The sequence below is a fragment of the Sphaerodactylus townsendi genome, linkage group LG13 (genome assembly GCF_021028975.2).
Source record: "Sphaerodactylus townsendi isolate TG3544 linkage group LG13, MPM_Stown_v2.3, whole genome shotgun sequence".
Taxonomy (NCBI): domain Eukaryota; kingdom Metazoa; phylum Chordata; class Lepidosauria; order Squamata; family Sphaerodactylidae; genus Sphaerodactylus; species Sphaerodactylus townsendi.
The window spans coordinates 39,504,522-39,523,915 of NC_059437.1; the positions used below are offsets into that span (position 1 = coordinate 39,504,522).

The 19,394-nt window shown below is 45.1% G+C and overlaps 1 protein-coding gene across 3 annotated transcripts in view; it reads right to left on the minus strand.

Moving 5' to 3' along the window:
- SRRM4 (serine/arginine repetitive matrix 4) overlaps positions 1-19,171 on the minus strand; it is a 150,241-nt gene extending 131,070 nt beyond the window's left edge. For 2 of the 3 annotated variants that reach the window (XM_048514124.1, XM_048514123.1), the window contains exon 1: positions 18,692-19,171. In XM_048514124.1, the coding sequence (XP_048370081.1) occupies positions 18,692-18,822 (131 nt within the window). In that variant the 5' untranslated portion in view covers positions 18,823-19,171. The remainder of the gene's footprint in view (positions 1-18,691) is intronic. The other variant, XM_048514125.1, reaches the window with a different exon arrangement.
- Between the last annotated feature and the right edge of the window lie 223 nt (positions 19,172-19,394).

The following is a 19,394-nucleotide window of genomic DNA, read 5'->3' on the forward strand; positions in this document are numbered from 1 at the left end:
TCGTGCTTTTTTTTGTCCTTAATATTCCTTTTTTTAAAAGGATTGTCTGTTACTTCTAATGATGGTGCTGAAACAAAACAGCACTAGGTATTCAAAGAGGCATTGACTTTGCCAGCATTTGCCCAGAGCTTGTTAGCATGCAGCCAGGGATATCGAGCAAATATTTATGAAAATGTGTATTGATCAGGAATTTCCTCTTTCATTGATGCTTCCTCATTTACAACTGGGTTAAAGATGCCCTTGTCACCCAGGGCTTGTCTAGCTCATGACCCACTTCCTCCATGTAGTTTGGAAGTTAGGCCTGTCTGCTTGTGAATGCAATTGAAGCTAAAAAATTGGAAGAGATGTGGACACAGGGATTCTGATCTCTGACCAAGAATTTGGGTGCCTAAGCAGTTTGGGAGTGGGCTGCATCAGACTGAACTTCTCATGGCAACCTGCTGGTACAAACAGACTTGCCAAAATGACAACAGTTAACAGTATTACTAATGATAACAAGAGTACTACACATAATGAGAAGTCAGAAACTACAACCAACAAAGTGAATACTGCCCCTATCCATTCTCTCCACTTAGCAAGTTGGAAGTTTTCCTCCTCCTCCTCCAACTTATGTGATTCCTCCATTAGAAGGTGAGGTGTACCCTCTGCCTCTTTCCTGCCCTCAGGAGTTTTTCCCTCCAAAAATCCCAATGGCTGTTTTCTTCAGTTACTGAGCAGCCCCCATTTCAACTGTTATAATAAAGAGGTATCAAGAATGTGGTGCTTTTTCTTTAGATTTTATATTTTTGTTTTCCCACCTTTATAATAAAACTAGCAGGGCACCCGTGCTTCGGTACCCATACTTCATCACAGGCTCTCTATGAATTTCGGGGTGACATTCAACATACTTCTTTACAGCCTGTTTGTGAACTTTGGGGTGACATGCAGCATATTTCCTCACAGCCTGTCTGTGGACTGATGGGTTTGTTTTCGCATTATTTTGCAGCAGCTTCTTGTAGTTGTCTTTTTCTAATGCAATGTGTTATTGCTCTCTTTCACCTGGTGGGCTCCAAAAGACATCATGTGGAAGCAGCTGTTGTATTTTCGGGATGCAGAAAGGAAGTGTTCTGCCATTGGATGCTGATGAGTGAGAAGGTTGTGAAGAGGTTCAGGGTAGGTTGAAGGGCAGGGAGCTGGACTGTACTGCCACTGCAGCACATTCCTGGGGACTCATCCCGCCACTTCAGAGCTCGACACCAAGCACAGGGTGATCGGAGGCCGAGAGCAATAAACTTGTCTCCACAGTAAGCAATCTGATGTCCATATGCAAAACCCGACAAATGTTTAGTAGTCCAAGGTGATAGTGTGGTTTGTAATCTATTTTGATAGTATTTGGCTGTAGTGGTGTTGTTAACATGAGGGTGGGTGGAGGAGTACTTTTTCACAGCCTGTCTGTTAACTTCGGGGTGACATTCAGCATACTTTTTTGCAGCCTGTTTGTGAACTTTGGGGTGACATGCAACATATTTCCTCACAGCCTGTCTGTGTACAGATGGGTTTGTTTTCAAATAGGTTCACATACATTGTGGAGGGCAGTGGTAGAGTGCAGTTGGTAAAGGACATGAAGCTGGTGGTGTTGAATTGTCACCCTTAGAATGTTCGTGCAGCATGTCTGTGGACTGAGTGGTTGGTTTACCCTTAGAATGTTTGCGAAGATGGCCAGAGATGAGCAGTTAAAACAGTCAATAGGTACTAAATCGAGTGGAAGTGAATATTTTGGGAAATCCTTTCTTAGTGAGCACCTGGAGTATGTAAGGAACAGGTGTGCCAAATTTCATGTGTGTGGCTTCGGTGGTTTTTGAGTTCTGTTGATGAGTCAGTGAGTCAGTCAGTGGTATTTCGCGTTTATAGATATAGATAAGAATAAAAATGCTCTTGGTTCAATGTGGGCACATCTCAGCCAGGCAGAGATACACACTTTGGAAACACAAAATAAATCCTTTCGTTTCTGTCAGAAACCAAACTTAGACACCAGAGGCTTTATAATGTCAAAAAGATGAAAAATGAATTTTTTCAAGAACAGAAATAGTTTTGGCAAAGTAGTAAATTTCAGGAAACATTCAGCAGGTAAGTATTCATGCTAATAACAATAAGCTATTGCTTGATTCCTCTTCTTATTTGGTTACAATTTAGTTCAGTTCTCTAGCTTAGTTCCTTTCCGGTTGTTACAATCAGGTTGCTATATGTAGATATAGATAAAATTAGATGTGAAACTCTGTGCTTTTCTTCTCCTTTGTCAGAAGGACCTTCAGTTTACTCACAGGTAAATGTTCCAAAACAGTTTCTCCTCACACAAATTGTGAGACAATCCCTTATTTATGTATGTCTTGTCCACACATTGTTTTCCAGTGCAGGATTTACTCCTATACCTCAGAAAGTAAATCTCCTCCCTTTTCTCTTTAAAATCCCACAACACTCATAAGATTTCCTGCATAGTATCTGAATGTGGATTCCCTTCAAAGAATACAAACTTCCAACCCATGTGTATCTTTCATGTGACTGTTTACACTCAGCACAGATTCCTTTAATCTGACTATCTATCCTATCCCTCAATTAGAGAAATCTTTAAACTACCAGAGAATGGAGCTCATTCCACACATCTGTTCACTAGCTCACTCTGAGCAGAACTCTCCTCAAAATCTCCTCACACTGATTCAAGAACTCTCCTTCTAACAGTCAGTCCTCCCTTAACTCCTTGTGTGCTGCATTCCAACTGCAGTGAATACGGCGAGGTGTTGGAATTTATCAAAGAGGAAAGCCAGTTTAGCTTGAGGAAGTTTCAAACCATACCATCATGATTATAGGTGATTATCTGCCCAGATGCAAGCAAATTCCAAAAAGTTATATGACCAGCAAACTGTGGATTAGCTCCTGCAGAGTTTGTTCCTTATTACATATACGTGTCCAAACCAGTCTGAGAAAATGCTAGCTTTGTGATCCATGGGACATGACTGTCAACAACTGACACAGCTAGACAACATATTTGCAGCCAAAAGAGAGAAAAAAGTATCTCAGACAGATTCAGCAGCCCTCTTCCCTATAAGAAGCTTAGAAGAGATCTGAGTATCAAAACCTGGCAATCAAAATCAAAAGAAATATGACCTTGTCAGCCCAAAGTCACTTAGAATGTCAGACTGGAACATAGGAGTCTTGGGTTCAAATCCTTGTCTGCCATGAAGTTCACTGGGTGACCAGTTGCTATCTTCAGTCTAATCTACTTTGCAGGGTTCCTCTTAAGTTTTAAATGGGGGTGATGTGAGCTGGCATGCCATAATGAACACTCTGGAGAAAGATTAAAAAATAAGAGTCTCGGCGCACTTTAAGGACAAAGACATTTGTTATGGAATACGCCACGACAGAGTCAGAGGCCGCTGCCGAAGTGGGCACAGACCCAATAAGCTTTTACCATAATTGATTTGTTACTCCTTGCGGTACCACGACAAGACTCTTTTGTTGTTTCTGGCTGCAGGAAACTAACATAGTAACTCCTCTGGAACCAGTATAGATTAACCTTTAGAATCTAGGTCAGTTTGTGACAAACAGATTGGAAGAGCCCAAATAGACACACACATGGCAAATACCTGGAAAGCACAACAGAAAGGGATTCATTTCAGGGCCCTTGTGTGCAGTGTGGTTTTCCTTTCAAATACAGGCCTCGGTGCCATACCCGGCTTCAACAAGCTCCTGGAAAGGTTAATTGGAAAAAGCCCCTTCTCCTGATTGTCTTATTTATTCTGCCATGGTACAAGCCATTCAATAATTCATTCACTCCGACATTATTCCAGCCCTGATATGGAACCAAAGCCTTTAGGCTTGGCTCCAAAACATTTACAACACTCTACATTGGGGAGGAAGGAGTACCTGGCGGATATGTGAGTGTGTGTGCGAGCACTGTTTCCTCCTTTGCTTCAGAATAAAGAGAGACAAGTTGCCGTGTGCTTCCCTTCTGTCCGGGTTCCCTTCGGCTCTTAAAATATCCATTGCAAGGAGGACATGAGAATAGACAATCTCAAAGTGGGGTTCTGAATCTAGGCCTGGCTGGCCTCCTCCTCAGGCAAAAGGTTCCACTCTACCCAGGCCCCAAGTGCTTCGATTTGCTTTTATGATGATTAGACTGTCAGACTGGGATCTGGGAGCCCCAGGTTTGAATTCACATTCTGCCATGGAAGGCTGCTGGGTGATCTCAGCACAATCACACGCTGCCCAAATCAAACTGATATTAAAGCAGAAGAAGAAGAAGAGTTTGGATTTATATCCCCCCTTTCTCTCCTGCAGGAGACTCAAAGGGGCTTACAATCTCCTTGCCCTTCCCCCCTCACAACAAGCACCCTGTGAGGTAGGTGGGGCTGAGAGAGCTCCGAGAAGCTGTGACTAGCCCAAGGTCACCCAGCTGGCGTGTGTGGGAGTGTACAGGCTAATCTGAATTCCCCAGATAAGCCTCCACAGCTCAGGCGGCAGAGCGGGGAATCAAACCCGGTTCCTCCAGATTAGATACATGAGCTCTTAACCTCCTACACCACTGGAAAGGAATTGCTATATTCCTACCATTACTGTGATGTCAACGCTGCTGATGAATGAGCACCCTAACTCCCCCCCCCCCCCAAAGTAGCTATGTTGTCCCTTAAAAAACGCACACCTTACATTTGCTCTTCTATAGTAAGTTTGTGCTAAAATAGACAAGAGAGCACCACACTCTGGCAAGACAGCATGGCCAAAAGACAGAAATCATGAAATTGGTTTTCTTATGCTATTCTTTGCTACTATCTTTGCCACTGTTGTATTCTTACCAATGATGATGTATTCTCGGCTATATTCTTGCCAAACACACACACACACCCGCACGCACAAGTTGCTTTATCCAGCTATTATGAACATGATATCACTGCTGAAATTATTTTGTAAATTTGTAAGTTTAGTCTGTAAGCTCCTTGATGGCAGGGAGCTCTCCTTTTCATTTATGAAAATATTCCATGGAACAACAAATATTAGCACCTTTTGTCTGTCTGTCTGTCTGTCTGTCTGTCTGTCTGTCTGTCTGTCTGTCTGTCTGTCTGTCTGTCTGTCTGTCTGTCTGTCTGTCTGTCAAACATGCTTTTATCCCACCCTATCCCAAAGACCTCAGGGCAGGTTACAACAATTAAAACACAATAAAGCAATTAAAACATTACTAAACATTAAAACTATAAAAACGCCTGTCACATTATAAACAGTAGAATAAATAGCTGCCAAAAATGATGGCGACAAAAGAGCAAAGAGTCCAACCGACTTGCCCCCCACCCACCCCTTTCCTTCCTTCCCTGGTTTCAGAGGCCAAGAGGAGTTGTTCGTGCCGGCTGGCTAGTTGGAAAAGGCCTGGTGGAACAACCAGGTTTTACAAGCCCCACAGAACGAAGAGATTAATGAATGTATCTGACTATGCCTCTTTGAGAACATGAAGGGAGAGAAAAGCATATTCGCTTATCTAATCACGGACAAACAAGTCACAATTCAAAATATCCTGAGGGGACAAAACATTCCAAGAACCAGATGTATACTTTGGAAAAACTGTTTGGCAGGGATTCATAAGATCCCATGAAACCCCTTCTGCGCTTAATGCAAAAACAGCATTTTGGTATTTTTCCCATCAAATACAGCAGAGTATACATCCTTCAAATCTGGATTTTCATCTGACAGTTCTCCAGTTCAATTCAAAGACTTTCACATCACTGCACAGATGGTCCCACCCGCCCACTGGAGCATTCATATTGCTTTAGAAAATGAAAGAACGTCCCTGTTTGAGAACCCCTCCAGCCTGAATCGGAAATCACTGCCTTCTGCTCTTTCTCAATAGAGCTGTTGAGCCAAAATCAAGGCCCATGCAAAACAAGCAGCCCAAAGCTCCTGATACTTTGCGTTAGTGTAGCATAGTGGCTGAAAGATGGGTCTGACTCAGCAAGTCCCCCGCTCAAAACTTGAATCAGCCATGAACTTGCTGAGATTATTACCAAACATTAAAATGAACACAGAGCTACTGCTGAAAATGGCAGTCCTGTGTCCATTCTTCTTTTCAGTACCATTTAGTATAATTTATTCTGTGGCTTGGCATCACTCTGTTTCTCCATCAGCAGTAGCCAGCAATGTGAGGCAGGAAAATAGCAGAGCAAGATGTCTGGATACAGACTGAGTTACGCTAGATGTTGCAGAGGGAGAACCTGGCACAAGGTTGGCCTTTTCAGCGGCAGCCCTGCATTCCTTGCAATGTTTCATTCTTCCTTAATGTACCTGAAGCAGACCAGTATTTTTAAATACACACCTGCCCTGCCCATCTGCAATAAGAGGAAATATCAACCAACTTTACAGGTTTGTCATAAAAGAATGTAAAGTGGGCTGTTATTATTAATCTTTCCGCAATCAGAATTAATCAGGCTATAGCAGGCTAGGTGTCAGAGCTCCATGTGAGGACAGGAAGTAATTGCTTCTGGAACACTGGCATTCATGCGCTTTGACATTTCTAATCAAACAGTCACACAAAGGACATTATGCAGCGCCACTTATCTTCTGAAATACAGGCATCCGGTCTGAGAACACAGTGTCACAGTTACAGAACTGTTAAGTTACAGGAGTGGCACTGAACAGTGAAAAAGACACATAAAGGAAGTTCATAAATAAAGTTCTATGACTTCACATCTAACTCAAACCAGAGTTCAGCGGAACTTTAAAGACCACAAAATTTATCCCAGCATAAGCTTTTATGAATCTGAGCACACTTTATCAGATGCCCAGGAGTATAAATAAATCCATCACAATAGAAAAAGGAAGGAGGAATGTGACAATGAGGAATTGAATCAAAACAAGATCCAGTCTGAAGTGTAATAAGTGTGAAACAGGTATAACTGTTGCCAGAGTGCTAAAAGGTAGAACAGAGCAGGCTGGAATGAGATAAGATGGTGCAACAGCAAGTTACAACAGTATAATTTTTGAGGTGGGATGTGTAAGATACTGGGACTCGAAGAGGTTAAAAATGACATATCTCTGTTAAGTCCTGGCTGTGAGGAAGTGTTAAAACTTTTTGAAGAATGATGTATCTGTATCCAGTCCCAAGGGGCAAGCATGCATATACAATGTGAATGCTCATCAATTAGAACTGGTCTGGACAAACGTGAAACCCGGACTTGGCTCATTAGAAAATGTAATGTGTTGTCGGCGTGTAATTCTACCCTATATCATTTGCAGGACAATTCCTAAACTAGGGCCCCTTCCGCACATGCAAAATAATGCATTTTCAAGCCACTTTCACAACTGTTTGCAAGTGGATTTTGCTGTTCCTCACAGCTTCAAAGAGCACTGAAAGCAGTTTGAAAGTTCATTATTCTGCATGTGCGGAATGAGCCCAGCAGGTCTTGTCGTGCATCAGTTTCACACTCAAGCTTCTTATAAGCTCAGAATCAAACCTTTGGTTCCATTTCCAGTTTGGAATGAGCAGAAATCGTTGTCCCTAGATTCCATGCTACAACTTCTGCCAGGAGACAGAGAAACTGATTTCTGACTCCCAGCTAAGTGGCAAGTGTCCCATACACTTAAACGAAGAGGAGGAAAAGAAGAGGATGAGGGGGAGTCTGGATTTATACCCCACCTTTCTCTCCTGTAAGAAGACTGAAGGAAGCTTACAAGCTCCTTTCCTTTCCTCTCCCCACAACAGACACTTGGTGAGGTAGGTGGGGCTGAGAGAGTTCCGAGAGAACTGTCTCTAGTCCAAGGTCACCCAGCAGGAATGTAGGAGTGCGGAAAACCATTTGGTTCACCAGACAAACCTCCGCCACTCAGGTGGAGGAGTGGGGAATCAAACCCAGTTCTCCAGATTAGAATCCACCTGCTCTAAACCACTACACCACGCTGGCCTTGTACCTCTGTCCCTCTTATTCTTCCTAACATCAGCATCGAGTCTGCATGTGTTCAAACTAATAATGCCTTTGTAAGCACCATCTGCACAAGTGGGAATGTTGCTTTTCAGGGGTTTCCTGTTTGTGGGATTATGACTATATGCACATATAATTAGTCAGGCAAAATGTACATCAGCAAGGATGACATAAAACATATGATCCTGCTCCCCCCTCCTTATACTGTGTGTGCAAGTCACATGTCTACTATATTCTTTGCACTTCATGTTGCTAGCGAAGAAACCAGTTGCAGGGTAGGGGGTCTGAGAATGAGCCCAAATTTCAAAAGCTATCAGACTTAATTTATATAACCGCAGCTTGATTTCATCTCTTCCTTGTGAGAAATGAACTCTGCAGGTCTTTATTATTTTGGAACAATTTTCTCTTACATCAGACTGAGGTTTTTGCATCGGAAGGGGCAGAGTCTAGTCTACACAAGCTTTTGCTGGAACAAAATGTTGTTCGCCTGTGGCAGCAAAAACAAACAGAAATCCAGCAGTCCCTTAAAGACGGATAACAACCACTCCTCTGCAATTTTTCCCTGTTAAAATAAACATATTGCTGACGTAGATTTTGCATCAATGGCAACACCAATGGCATAAAATGACAGAAAAGAAAGAATCATCAACGAGCGCAACAATAATTAGGCGGAACAACCCAGTGACGACAACACCAAATGGGACAAGCATGGCTGTCATTGGCTCATTCTAAGGTTGCCCTGTCCTTGGCTGTAAATTGCCCTGCATCCTTGCTAGTGATTCAGCACACCTTTGGAGAAATATGGAAATTACAGCTAAACCTTCTGCGTACGGTCCAAATGCATCTTGAAGCAGGGGAAGAGAGACAGCATGAATGATCTGGTGATGACATCAGTTACTCCTTTGAGCGCAACACTGATCATTCCTAAGAGCCAGACCATCCATTACCAAGCTCTTGAGATAGCCAAACAGTTATAACCACAGGCTGTCAAGAAAGAGAGAAAGCGCAGGAGAGTGGATGGAGCCCCCCCCCTGCCCCCCGGCATACCTTCTGAATATGTTCGGTGCAAGTGGAGTTTTAAATTGCAAGCAGATCTTTGGGCATTAAGTCGCAAAAGTTGATTGCCCCCAAATGGGCAGAGATCCATTCTCACGCTCCACCGAAATGACAGCCGCTTGCTTCTTTTGAGACGACAATGATGATGGCAGCTTCCAAATGTCTTTCTTTCTTTGATATTTTGTTTTACGAGCAACAGAGAGTGCAGCTGGGTACGGCACTGACAGCGCAAGAAACATTACGGAGGGCGGGGGGGGGGGGGAGAGATGCGACGGTTGGACTCGTTTTACCAAAATGGGTGTAATTTGCTTGCGGTTGCCATTTGGAAATGTTTTCTCATGTTTCATAAAGCAAGACAGGGAGCCGAGAGGTGAAAAACTGGTTCGGAAATTGCCTGACAAAATAACAGGCGAGGGGCTCTCGGTCCATTTCGGTGCTGTCACCCCACCCATCAAGAAAACGAGACGGAAGCAGGCATGGAAGTTTAGAGGAGGGACATTAAACTTAGCTGGAGAAAGAACCTGATGGCCAGAAATTGCCCATTCCGGCTGGATCTCCCATTTTGCTGCTCAGTTCTACTGCATTATTTGTTTGTATTCTCCTGTTACTTGTGTACTGTTTAGTGCTCTGATGTTATAGTCCAGTTTTAATTCACTGTTGGTTGTGTGTCTTATATTGTTCTTACTGCATTGCTTTTGACTGTGTGATCCAGCTGGAGTCTCAGCGAGAAAGGTGGACTACAAATGAAGAGAACAAATGACATGTATCCTCCGGGGGGTCCTCAGAACCGAGGCTGGAGGACATGCCTTAAGGTGGCAGGATTACATGCCAGAGTCTCTAGGATAGGGTCTTGTTAGGCCTGGTTCACACATTACCTATCCATTCACCCAGTTATTTAAAACACTTGTATTCTGCACGGCCAACCCAATGCACTCCAAATAACTACCAGGTACAGTAAAACAGCAACAATAATCAATAAAACTCTGCCTGTAATAAGGTACAACTCAGCAGAGGCATAGCAAGGGGAGAAAGCACCCAGTGCACCGGTGTGTCCTCCGCCCCTGCCCCATCCTGGAATGCCCCCACCCTGGAATGCCCCTGCCACACCCCAGAATGCCCTCGCCACACCCCCACAGGGGCGCCCGCCCAGTGCATCTCCCCCCCGTTCCCTCAAAGCTACGCCTCTGCAACTCATATCAGGAGCAATAATAAAACAATCAAACAGGAGTCCTCAAACTCTGGAGCAAACACAACAGAATTGACAGAGAATAAAACAACCTGAAAAATTAAGGTCCAATAGCTATGCACAAGGGGGAAAGAGAAGTGCACCAGAGAACAAAGGAATGCATGAAGGAGAGAAATGAGGTGGCAGAAGGAACACCTGGAGCTGCCTTATACTGAATCCATCCATCAATCCCTCAAGGTCAGTGCTGTCTACTCAGATGGTCAGTGGATCTCCAGGATCTCAGGTAGACCATCTTTCTTATCAGCTGCCACCTGATGCTTTTAACTGGAGATGGTAAGGATAGAACTTGAGACTTTCTGCATTCCAAGCAGAATCTCTTAACACTGAGCCACAGTGAGAATGGACTTCAGTGCTTCAGTCTACTGATGGAAGATCAAGTTTTGCAATGCTGTTATGTATTAGACATGTCCCTGCAAATAGAGAGTCAGCATTTCAAGCAACGAAGATCAGGCAGAATCACTCTACCAGCATTCTAGCTGAAGGGAGGTTTGCTTGGAAAGGAACATTCAAAGCTGCAATCTACCCCCTGCAGGCCATGCAATTGCTTCTGAGCTCTGCTAGCCTAGTTCCCCCTCATATTCCTGCATGTATAAACCAGGTTTTCTAAGGTCCATCATACAAAAGGTAGCAGTTTGAATAGCCCAGCTTCGCCATGGTTAGTACTTGGATGGGAGACCACCAATGAAGGCCGGGTTGCTGTGCAGAGGCAGGAAGTGACAAACCACCCCAGTTCATCTCTTGCCCTGAAAACCCTATGAAGAGTCACCCTAAAAAGACCGTGACTTGATGACACTGAATTATTATTATTTTATCATTCAACAGCCCTGAGAAGCAAAAGAATGCATGAAACAAGAATGGGTTACCAAAAATATCTATCCCTTCTCCTAGGCTAAAAACAATGGTGACAAGTTTGATTGGAGAAATGCGATGGGGGAGAAAGCCATAGAATCACAGAGTTGAAAGAGACCACAAGGGCCATCAAGTCCAACCCCCTGCCATGCAGGAACACACAATCAAAGCACTCCCAACATATGTTTATCCACCCTCTGTTTAAAAACCTCCAAAGAAGGTGAATTCCACTGTCGAACAGCCCTGACAGTCAGAAAGTTCTTCCTAATATTTAGGTGGAATCTCTTTTCCTGCACCTTGAACCCATGACTCCGTGTCTTAGTCTCTGAGGCAGCAGAAAACAAGCTTGCTCCCTCTTCGACATGGCATCCCTTCAAATATTTAAACATAGCTGTCATGTTCCCCCTTAACCTTCGCTTCTCCAGACTAAACATCCCCAGCTCCCTAAGCATCTCTTCAAAGGGCATAGGTTACAGACCTTTTACCATTTTGGATGCCCTCCTCTGGACATGTTCCAGGTTGTCAATATCTTTCTTAAAGTCCCACCTTCCTAAGCTCCAGGAATCTCCTGCAACTGTTTTTTGAGGATGAATTACGTGTTGGGGGAATCATGTCATATCACATGTATTGTAACCCATGCATGTTCATGTATAAAACATAATCAGCTAGGAGGCCCAGAGAGCCAGGATCAGCTATTAAGTAAATGAACAGGGTTTCCTGCTGTGTAAAGCACCCATTGCTGTTTTAATAGCTGCACAGGTGAAGAACATTAATCAACATTATTTACCAGATTTCCTCCTGTCACTTTGAAACACAGAAGGAACCAGCTCATAGTGCAAAGGGAGTTAAAGAGAAGATATAGCTCAAGCTGATGGCTTAAAAAAAAATAGCAGAAGGGAAAAGCTGCCGGTGGCGGGCTCAGTAATAAAGAAAAAAGGTTCTGAAATTAGCTGGGTGGCAGTAAATTTCCAGGAGAACACAAAAGCGCTTTCCTCTGGATGGAAACTGCAGTTGGCTCGCAGGATTTCTCGGGTATCAGGGGATGAAATTAATGGCCCCCATTCAAGGCAACGGCAGGGCAAAGATCTTAAGCATCCCCCTCCCCTGGCTGCGTCTCCTTTAAGAGTTGAGAAACATTTGTTTGTTTGAGTTCCTGGCACAGGTCTAATACATTCTCTTTCCCCATCTCTATCATTTTCCTTATTTACCATTAGATTCTGGGATGGGGGAGAATCACCAGGAAGGAACTGTTAGTAGAGATTGTGTCTCTCCTAGCAGCTAACAACACAATCTTAAATATGACTACTCAGCACCCCACTGAAGTCTATTAATCCGAGAAAGAATTAAGCGTTGTGGCCCAGACCCCCACCAAGCAGGAGTCAAAACAGCAGTCAGGTACTTCACTGATTATTTACAGGCTCGCTCATCCCAAAACAATGTTGCTGCCACACTGCAGCCTTATTCCTCCAGTCTTATATTCAGAATGGCCTCCCCACTAATTTGCCAGCCTCCCCCAGCTGCACTCTCTTAGCCTGGCTCCTGGAAGGACTCCCTGCTTCTCCTTGCTTGCTCTAAGGCTCTAAGGCTGCCAACCTGCTGCTGTTCCTCCGCTCCTGTAGGTGGCTCCACAGCTGCCTTCGCCATTGTTCCCGGGGTTCAGGTGACCCTGGGGGTGTAGGAGCTGATGGGCTGTCCCCTGACTGAACAACCAGGTACTAGGGAAGGACAGAGCTGGGATCCAGCAGTGGCTTTGGGGTAGCAGTTTCCATTCCAGGGGTTGCCTGAGCTCCTGGGGAACCAGATTAGCTTGTGCACTCCAACACGGGTGACCTTGGGCTAGTTGTAGTTCTTTGGAGCTCTCTCAACCCCACCCTCCTCACAGTGTGTTTGTTGGGGGGGGGGAGGGAAAGGAGATTGTAAGCCCCTTTGAGTCTCCTTGCAGGAGAGAAAGGGGGGATATAAATCCCATCACAGCTCGAAAGCTAAGTAGGGTCAGTACTTGGATGGAAGACCACCTAGGAAGAGGGGGATTCTATGCAGAGGAAGGGAATCGCAAACCACCTGTGCTCATCAGTTGCCTTGAAAATCCCATCTCTGGGATGGGCAAAGGCCTTTGTGATCCAGGCGGGAGTCATGAATGGTATACTAGCCTCAAGATCATCAGTGAGATATATTCACATTGTATACCTGCTCAGACTGAGTTCCCACTCTATTCCTGATCATTCAGCTTCCAGCTATAGCAACCTTAGACAGCAGCAAAATCTCCCAGTATCTTAAATGACTCTACCCCTTATCCCTCACTGCCCTTCAGTGAGCAGCAGTGGCATAGCGGTTAAGAGCAGGTGCACTCTGATCTGGAGAACCAGGGTTGATTCCCTGCTCTGCCACTTGAGCTGTGGAGGTTTATCTGGGGAATTCAGATTAGCCTGTGCACTCCAGCACACGCCAGCTGGATGACCTTGGGCTAGTCACAGTTCTTCTGAGTGCTCTCAGCCCCACCTACCTCACAGGGTGTTTGTTGTGAGGGGGGGAAGGGAAAGGAGTTTGTAAGCCCCTTTGAGTCTCCTTACAGGAGTGAAAGGGGGGATATAAATCCAACTCTTCTTCAATGCTGGGAACTACACTAATTACAACACCATAAAGGCTCTTATCTCTAATGGAAATGATACTTCATATTTAAATATGTGCTCTCATTTACACCTTGATACCCTCTCTTCTTGTCGCCCCCCCCCTTCCCTTTTTCTATCTCTGCCAGTGTTAAAATTAAGAGTGTAAGCTCCTTGGGGACAGAGACCTGTATCTTTTTATTTAATTGCGCTGTTGGCATAAAGTACCATGTCCGTTGACGGTCCATCAAATACTGAAGTAATAAAGATCACTCTTGACACATTAAAAAAGGCTAAGTCCCCTCTCAGTGTATTCTTAGTTAGTGTCAACTACAACCCGCATCAAGAATGAGGAAGACAGAAGCTAGGAGTTAAGGTGACCACATGCAAGATCTGATCTAAATTGAAAGTGACGAGAATTTGAAATAAAAAGACTAGGATATTGTGAACAAGCGTCATAACTCAGCCTTTCATTTCACATACTAACCTGACAGTTAAGACCTAGGATGGAAATGCAGCATTACGGCGAATAGCTGCTTTGCAGACTTTGTAGTCTTTTTGCTTTTCTTTTTGCTGTCAAATTACAGCTGACTTACGGCAACACCATCGGGTTTTCAAGAAAGAGACATTCAGAGGTGAGTTTGCAAGGGTCTGCCTCTGCATTGCAATGCTAGTATTGTCGAAGGCTTTCATGGCCGGAATCACTGGGGTGCTGTGGGGTTTCTGGGCTGTATGGCCGTGTTCCAGTAGCATTTTCTCCTGATATTTCACCTCCATCTGTGGCTGGCATCTGATCCTCTGAAGACGCCAGCCACAGATGCGGGCAAAACATCAAGAGAAAATGCTACTGGAACACAGCCATACAGCCCAGAAACACCACAACACTCCGATGCTAGTATTCCTTGGAGGTCTCCCATTACAATACTAGCCAGGGCTTAGCTTCTGAAATCTGATTAGATTAGGCTAGCATGGGCTATCTGCATCCGTAGTCTTTAGCCTCATAAGCAGATCTTGTTATCTTGAGCTGTACTTTCCTACCTGATCTTTTTCTAAAGAGCAAAAGCTTCATTGTAACATCAAAAACCCCTAATACCTGCGTTGGCTCCCACTTCACAATCTAATCATCAGTGCTTGGCAAAGCCACCATTCAGCAAGATGCCTGCCTCTCTCTATCTACCCCTGTTTGATTTTCATCGCCAGCAGCCTATAGAAGAGTGAGAAATTTTGTACGCCCCCTTGGGGTAGGGGTATAAAAGATAGGCAGACAGCCAGTCAACAGGCAGAGTTCAAGCATCCCCATATTTATTGCACTTTTAAGGTGGCTTCAAGTTCAGGCGTAATCACGAGGTACAAAACGCCACAGGAGGGTTAGCATGGTATGCCACCGCTGCCCCCTGGTACTGCGACTGGAAATCATTCTCAAAGTTATGCAGGCATGGTTCATGATCTCCTACTTTCTCCATGAATTGCACTGATGTTTCCAACAGTTCCCTTCTCATGTCAAAGGTGAGTCAATACTAGTCCGAATTGGACTTTAAAATGTGTTTTTTTAAAGATTCTCATACATTACAAACAATTAAATGACAAGCAAAGATAAGCAATTAAAAACATATCTCAGTTTACAACAGTTTTAAACTCAGAGGCTGACATTTGGGCGGAAAGTTAACAAACGAAAGAAAAACAAGAAGGAAAGAAGGAAGAATGGGCATCCCACGGTAGCAGCAGAGGTTAATGGATAAAAATGTCCAGTGAGCTAGCAGTGCCGCTTGAGCATTATTATCTTCTAGATTTGCTGTTAAGAAGAATGAGTATTATCCACAGGAGGCTCATCTCCTAGGGCTTTTGTTTGGTGTGATATTTTGCCTAAAGACTGTTGACTAGCGAAGAAACCAAGAGAGCAATTCATCGTTGGGCACAAGTCAAAATGCTGGTTCTTCCACAGAAAACCATAAATATACAGCTAGGGTATCTGAAGAAGTAGCTGCTTAGACATAAACCTGCCTGACCGTTAAGATCCTCAAAATACCCATCCTGTGTGCTGCTACCCTCAGAGATAGGGTGGTAGATTCCAGAGGCAGCATATTCTTTCGCTGTGGCCCGTTGTCTATGTCACTCTCTTTCCACATCCACATCCGACGAATATCAGATACCTATAATGCTGAGATTCTGGCATGTGTGGAAACCCTGGTTATTTATTCAAGTGGGACTCGAAATTGTCTTGGTTGATAATCTTTGGTTTGTTGATTTTCCCCCTTGTCAGTTTAAATTGTACATTGTTTATATCTTATTTCAACGTTGCTTGTTTCTGCTAGCTTGGTGTCTTCAGTGTGACTGTTCACCAGGCTGTCTGATACCAAATCTGATCTCATGCAGCAGAGTCTAATCTGCCTGGCAGCAATTCTCCAAGCAGAGAAGGTTATTTCTCTACCCCTCTAATTGAGAGCCTTCTGACCGGAGACTGAATCTGGGACTGTCCGCAGGCAAAGCAGGTAGAGTGCCACTAAGCCACGCTCTTCACGGAGGTATGAAGGGTTATAAATGTTTTACAGACTGACTTGAGAAGCTTGTGGGTTCGCAGGCAGCTTAGAATATTTTAAATAAATTAGACTATTTTAAATAAATATGAGCAAGCCCCAGTGCTTTCTCAAAGCATGTTTTGAAGAGACGTTAGCCTCTTGCCCGCTCTTTTAGCTACGTCCAACTTAAGCTCCAATACAAGGAGGGGAAATAATTACAGGGTTGTTTTTTTTAAATGCTGTTGAGGTTTTGATGAACGTGCAAAGTAAGAGCGGAACTTGCGTCCTCCATTCAGTAACAACAGTTTTAGAATCTATAGTTTCAGACCTTTTTGAAGTGACGGCTGATGGTAATACAGCACGAGTCGCTTTGATGGCCTGATAGTGGATATAATTTAAATATACCAGACCCATTATCAGTGACAAGTGCTGCAATTTCTTCTCCCATTTTGCAGATCTGTGACGAAGTGGGAGCTTTTAGTGCTAGGGAGAAGGAGCCATCCGACACCACTAGATCCGCCGGCGCCGGCTGAGTGAGCTAATTTATATGTCTGTTTGTATATATCTATCGATGGATGGACGGACGGACGGACCGACGGACAGACAGACTCAAGCATAATTTCTTAGCAAAGTACCAGCTCCAGCAGATTTCCATTGAGAAAAAAAATGATGAAGCATCAGTTTTTGAAAGCTTTAAAGCCTTTCTTGGTTGATTTTGTGAGAATTGTGCCCCCTCCCCTTTACAAAAGTGGCTTGACTTACCCAAGCATCTCTTGCTAAAGTATAGATTAGAAAGAGGCAAACTATTGTATCCTTTTGGGGCCAGCGGACCGGAAGCCAAAATGATCTGACATGTACACTGATGGCTGAATTTTCTTATGAAGCTGCCATTACCCAGCAATAAAAGTGTGGACCATTTGCACTCAGAGGTAATGATGGAGGAAGAGGGAGAGTGATCCACTAGCTTCTTTTTTTTTTAAAGTTCCCTTCCTACAGGCTGTGGCATTTGACTTTTCTGAATGCGCATGAGAGCCCGGTACCACAATATTAACATGAAACCACACTGTCTCATTATTTTTTTTTTTGCTTATAAGTGAAAGTGTGCATGTGTCAATAGGAGGAGGACACCAATTTTCTCCCACACCTTGATTACAATTTAGCAAGACCAAGGGCGCTTGCAACCTGTGAACCACTGGCTGGAAATCCTTAATACAGGTGACACAGGAGTGTTATGCCTAGCCCCATGAATGTTCCCGGGCTGCCGACTCAGCCCCAGCTGTGAAACGAATGCAATCGTGACCAGAAATGGAAGGAACAAAAACCAGCATGAAGATTTGCAGTAATAATGGGATTCGACCATGGACAAGGATATTTCCACAATGAGTTTTGTCTGGGCTCAGATCCAGCAATTTAATCCTGCCACTGCCTGCAGGACACCGAATAAGGGGGCCAGGTTGGGGGCATAGACCAAATGATAACCTGGAGAAGTCCCCAGAGTGTTACTCAAAGCCACATAATCTTAATTAATGGCATACCTGTATTTCCATTATATCGGTATTCCTTTTGGTGATACACAAAAGCTCAGAACCAGCAGTGCTTCAGCCCTGCCAAGCCCCAAGCAAAGGCTTAGGGAAAGAAGGGATAGTGGTTAGAGTATTAGACCAGGGAGACAGAGGTTCAGATTCCCAACTGCTATGAAATTCAGTGGGTTGCTCTGGGCTAGTCACTCACTTTCATTCAACCAGATCTTCCTCACAGGGTTGTTGTGAAGATACACTGCAGGAGAGAAGACCTATAAACTCTACTCCTTTTGCATGTGTTTGTAGAAGAAATTCTGATGGATTTGAATGATTACAAACCAAAAAAAAAAACATGGCAGCTCCTCTAGATGCACTAATTTCAAGGCATGGTCCACCCTGACCAATAATATTATAATCCACTTTAAAATGCTATTAAAACTCAGATGCAAATCAGTTACAAATGCATCACAACAGGCAAAAGCTAATAAATAACAAACAAACCTTTGATAGCTGTCTAGTGCATACTTTATCCCATTTGCCTTCCACGGCACTCAGGGTGGTAAACAGTCATTCTTTCCTCTTTCATAAGACACAGCAGCCCTGCGAGGTAAACTGAGCTCAGAGGGAGAGAGCGACTGCCCCAAGGTCATTCAGGAAGCCTTAGAACAGAGCAGAAACTCAAACCCTGCTCTCTCCTATTGCAGACCCATATTCTAATCTCACCATACTGCACACTGCTGCTTCCGAAGGAGGAACTATCCTCCCTCATCCAGCAGGGCTAGGAAAACTTTCCATCCCTTCCCACCCATCCGAACAGGCACTGGACGCATCACCGCCCCCTGCCCCAGCCCTGGGTACTGAGGAAATGACAGAAACAATTCGCAGCAGACCCCAGACAGAGAAGCTCTCCTCTCGCACTGCCCCCCCACCCACCCCCATCTACCGAAGCGGGACAGCTTCTTACCTGGGCAGCGGTTTGCGGGAAGTGATGCTAGTCACGATGATACTGCCCGGCCTGGGCGAAGCCACTGCTTTGAAGGTCCCCTTCCAGAACTTCTCGAAGAGCTGCTTCTCGCCTTGCTGAACGCTGGCCATCGCCGGGGAGCAACGCCTTGGCGGCGCGGAGCTCTCCGAGGTGCTGAATGTTACATCCAAGGCTCTGCAGAAGCCGGGCAGACCGCGGACAGCGCCAGGCGGCAGCAGCAGCAGCCCGGACGGCGGGGCTCCCGAGCAGGGCTGGGGTGGGCGAGCCGTGCGGGGCGTGGGCGCCTCTCGAGCCGGCGGTGCGTGCGCACCGGCCCAGGCGTTTTGTCCTGCTGCACAATGTGACGTGCGGTTGGGGGCTGGTCAATTTCAGCAGCTCCGCGCGCCCGCCTCTGTCTGCTCCGGAGACGCACACAAAAGGCAACGCGTCTCCTCCTGCCGGCATCAGCATCAGAAAGGACTGCGAGTCCCCGGGGCGGTCGGGCGTGTGCCTGTCTTGGGAGGTGGCGGGCGGGCGGGCGGGGGGGATGGGATGGGGGGAGCAGGACTGTGAGTCAGGAGGAGAGATCAATTCGATCAGGGGCGGAAATGAACTCCAGCAACTCTTCCAGTCGTGAACACCCCCGAAATGGAGACGGGGTGGGGGGTGGGGGGTGGGGGTGGCTGGGAAGGAACGCGCTTAA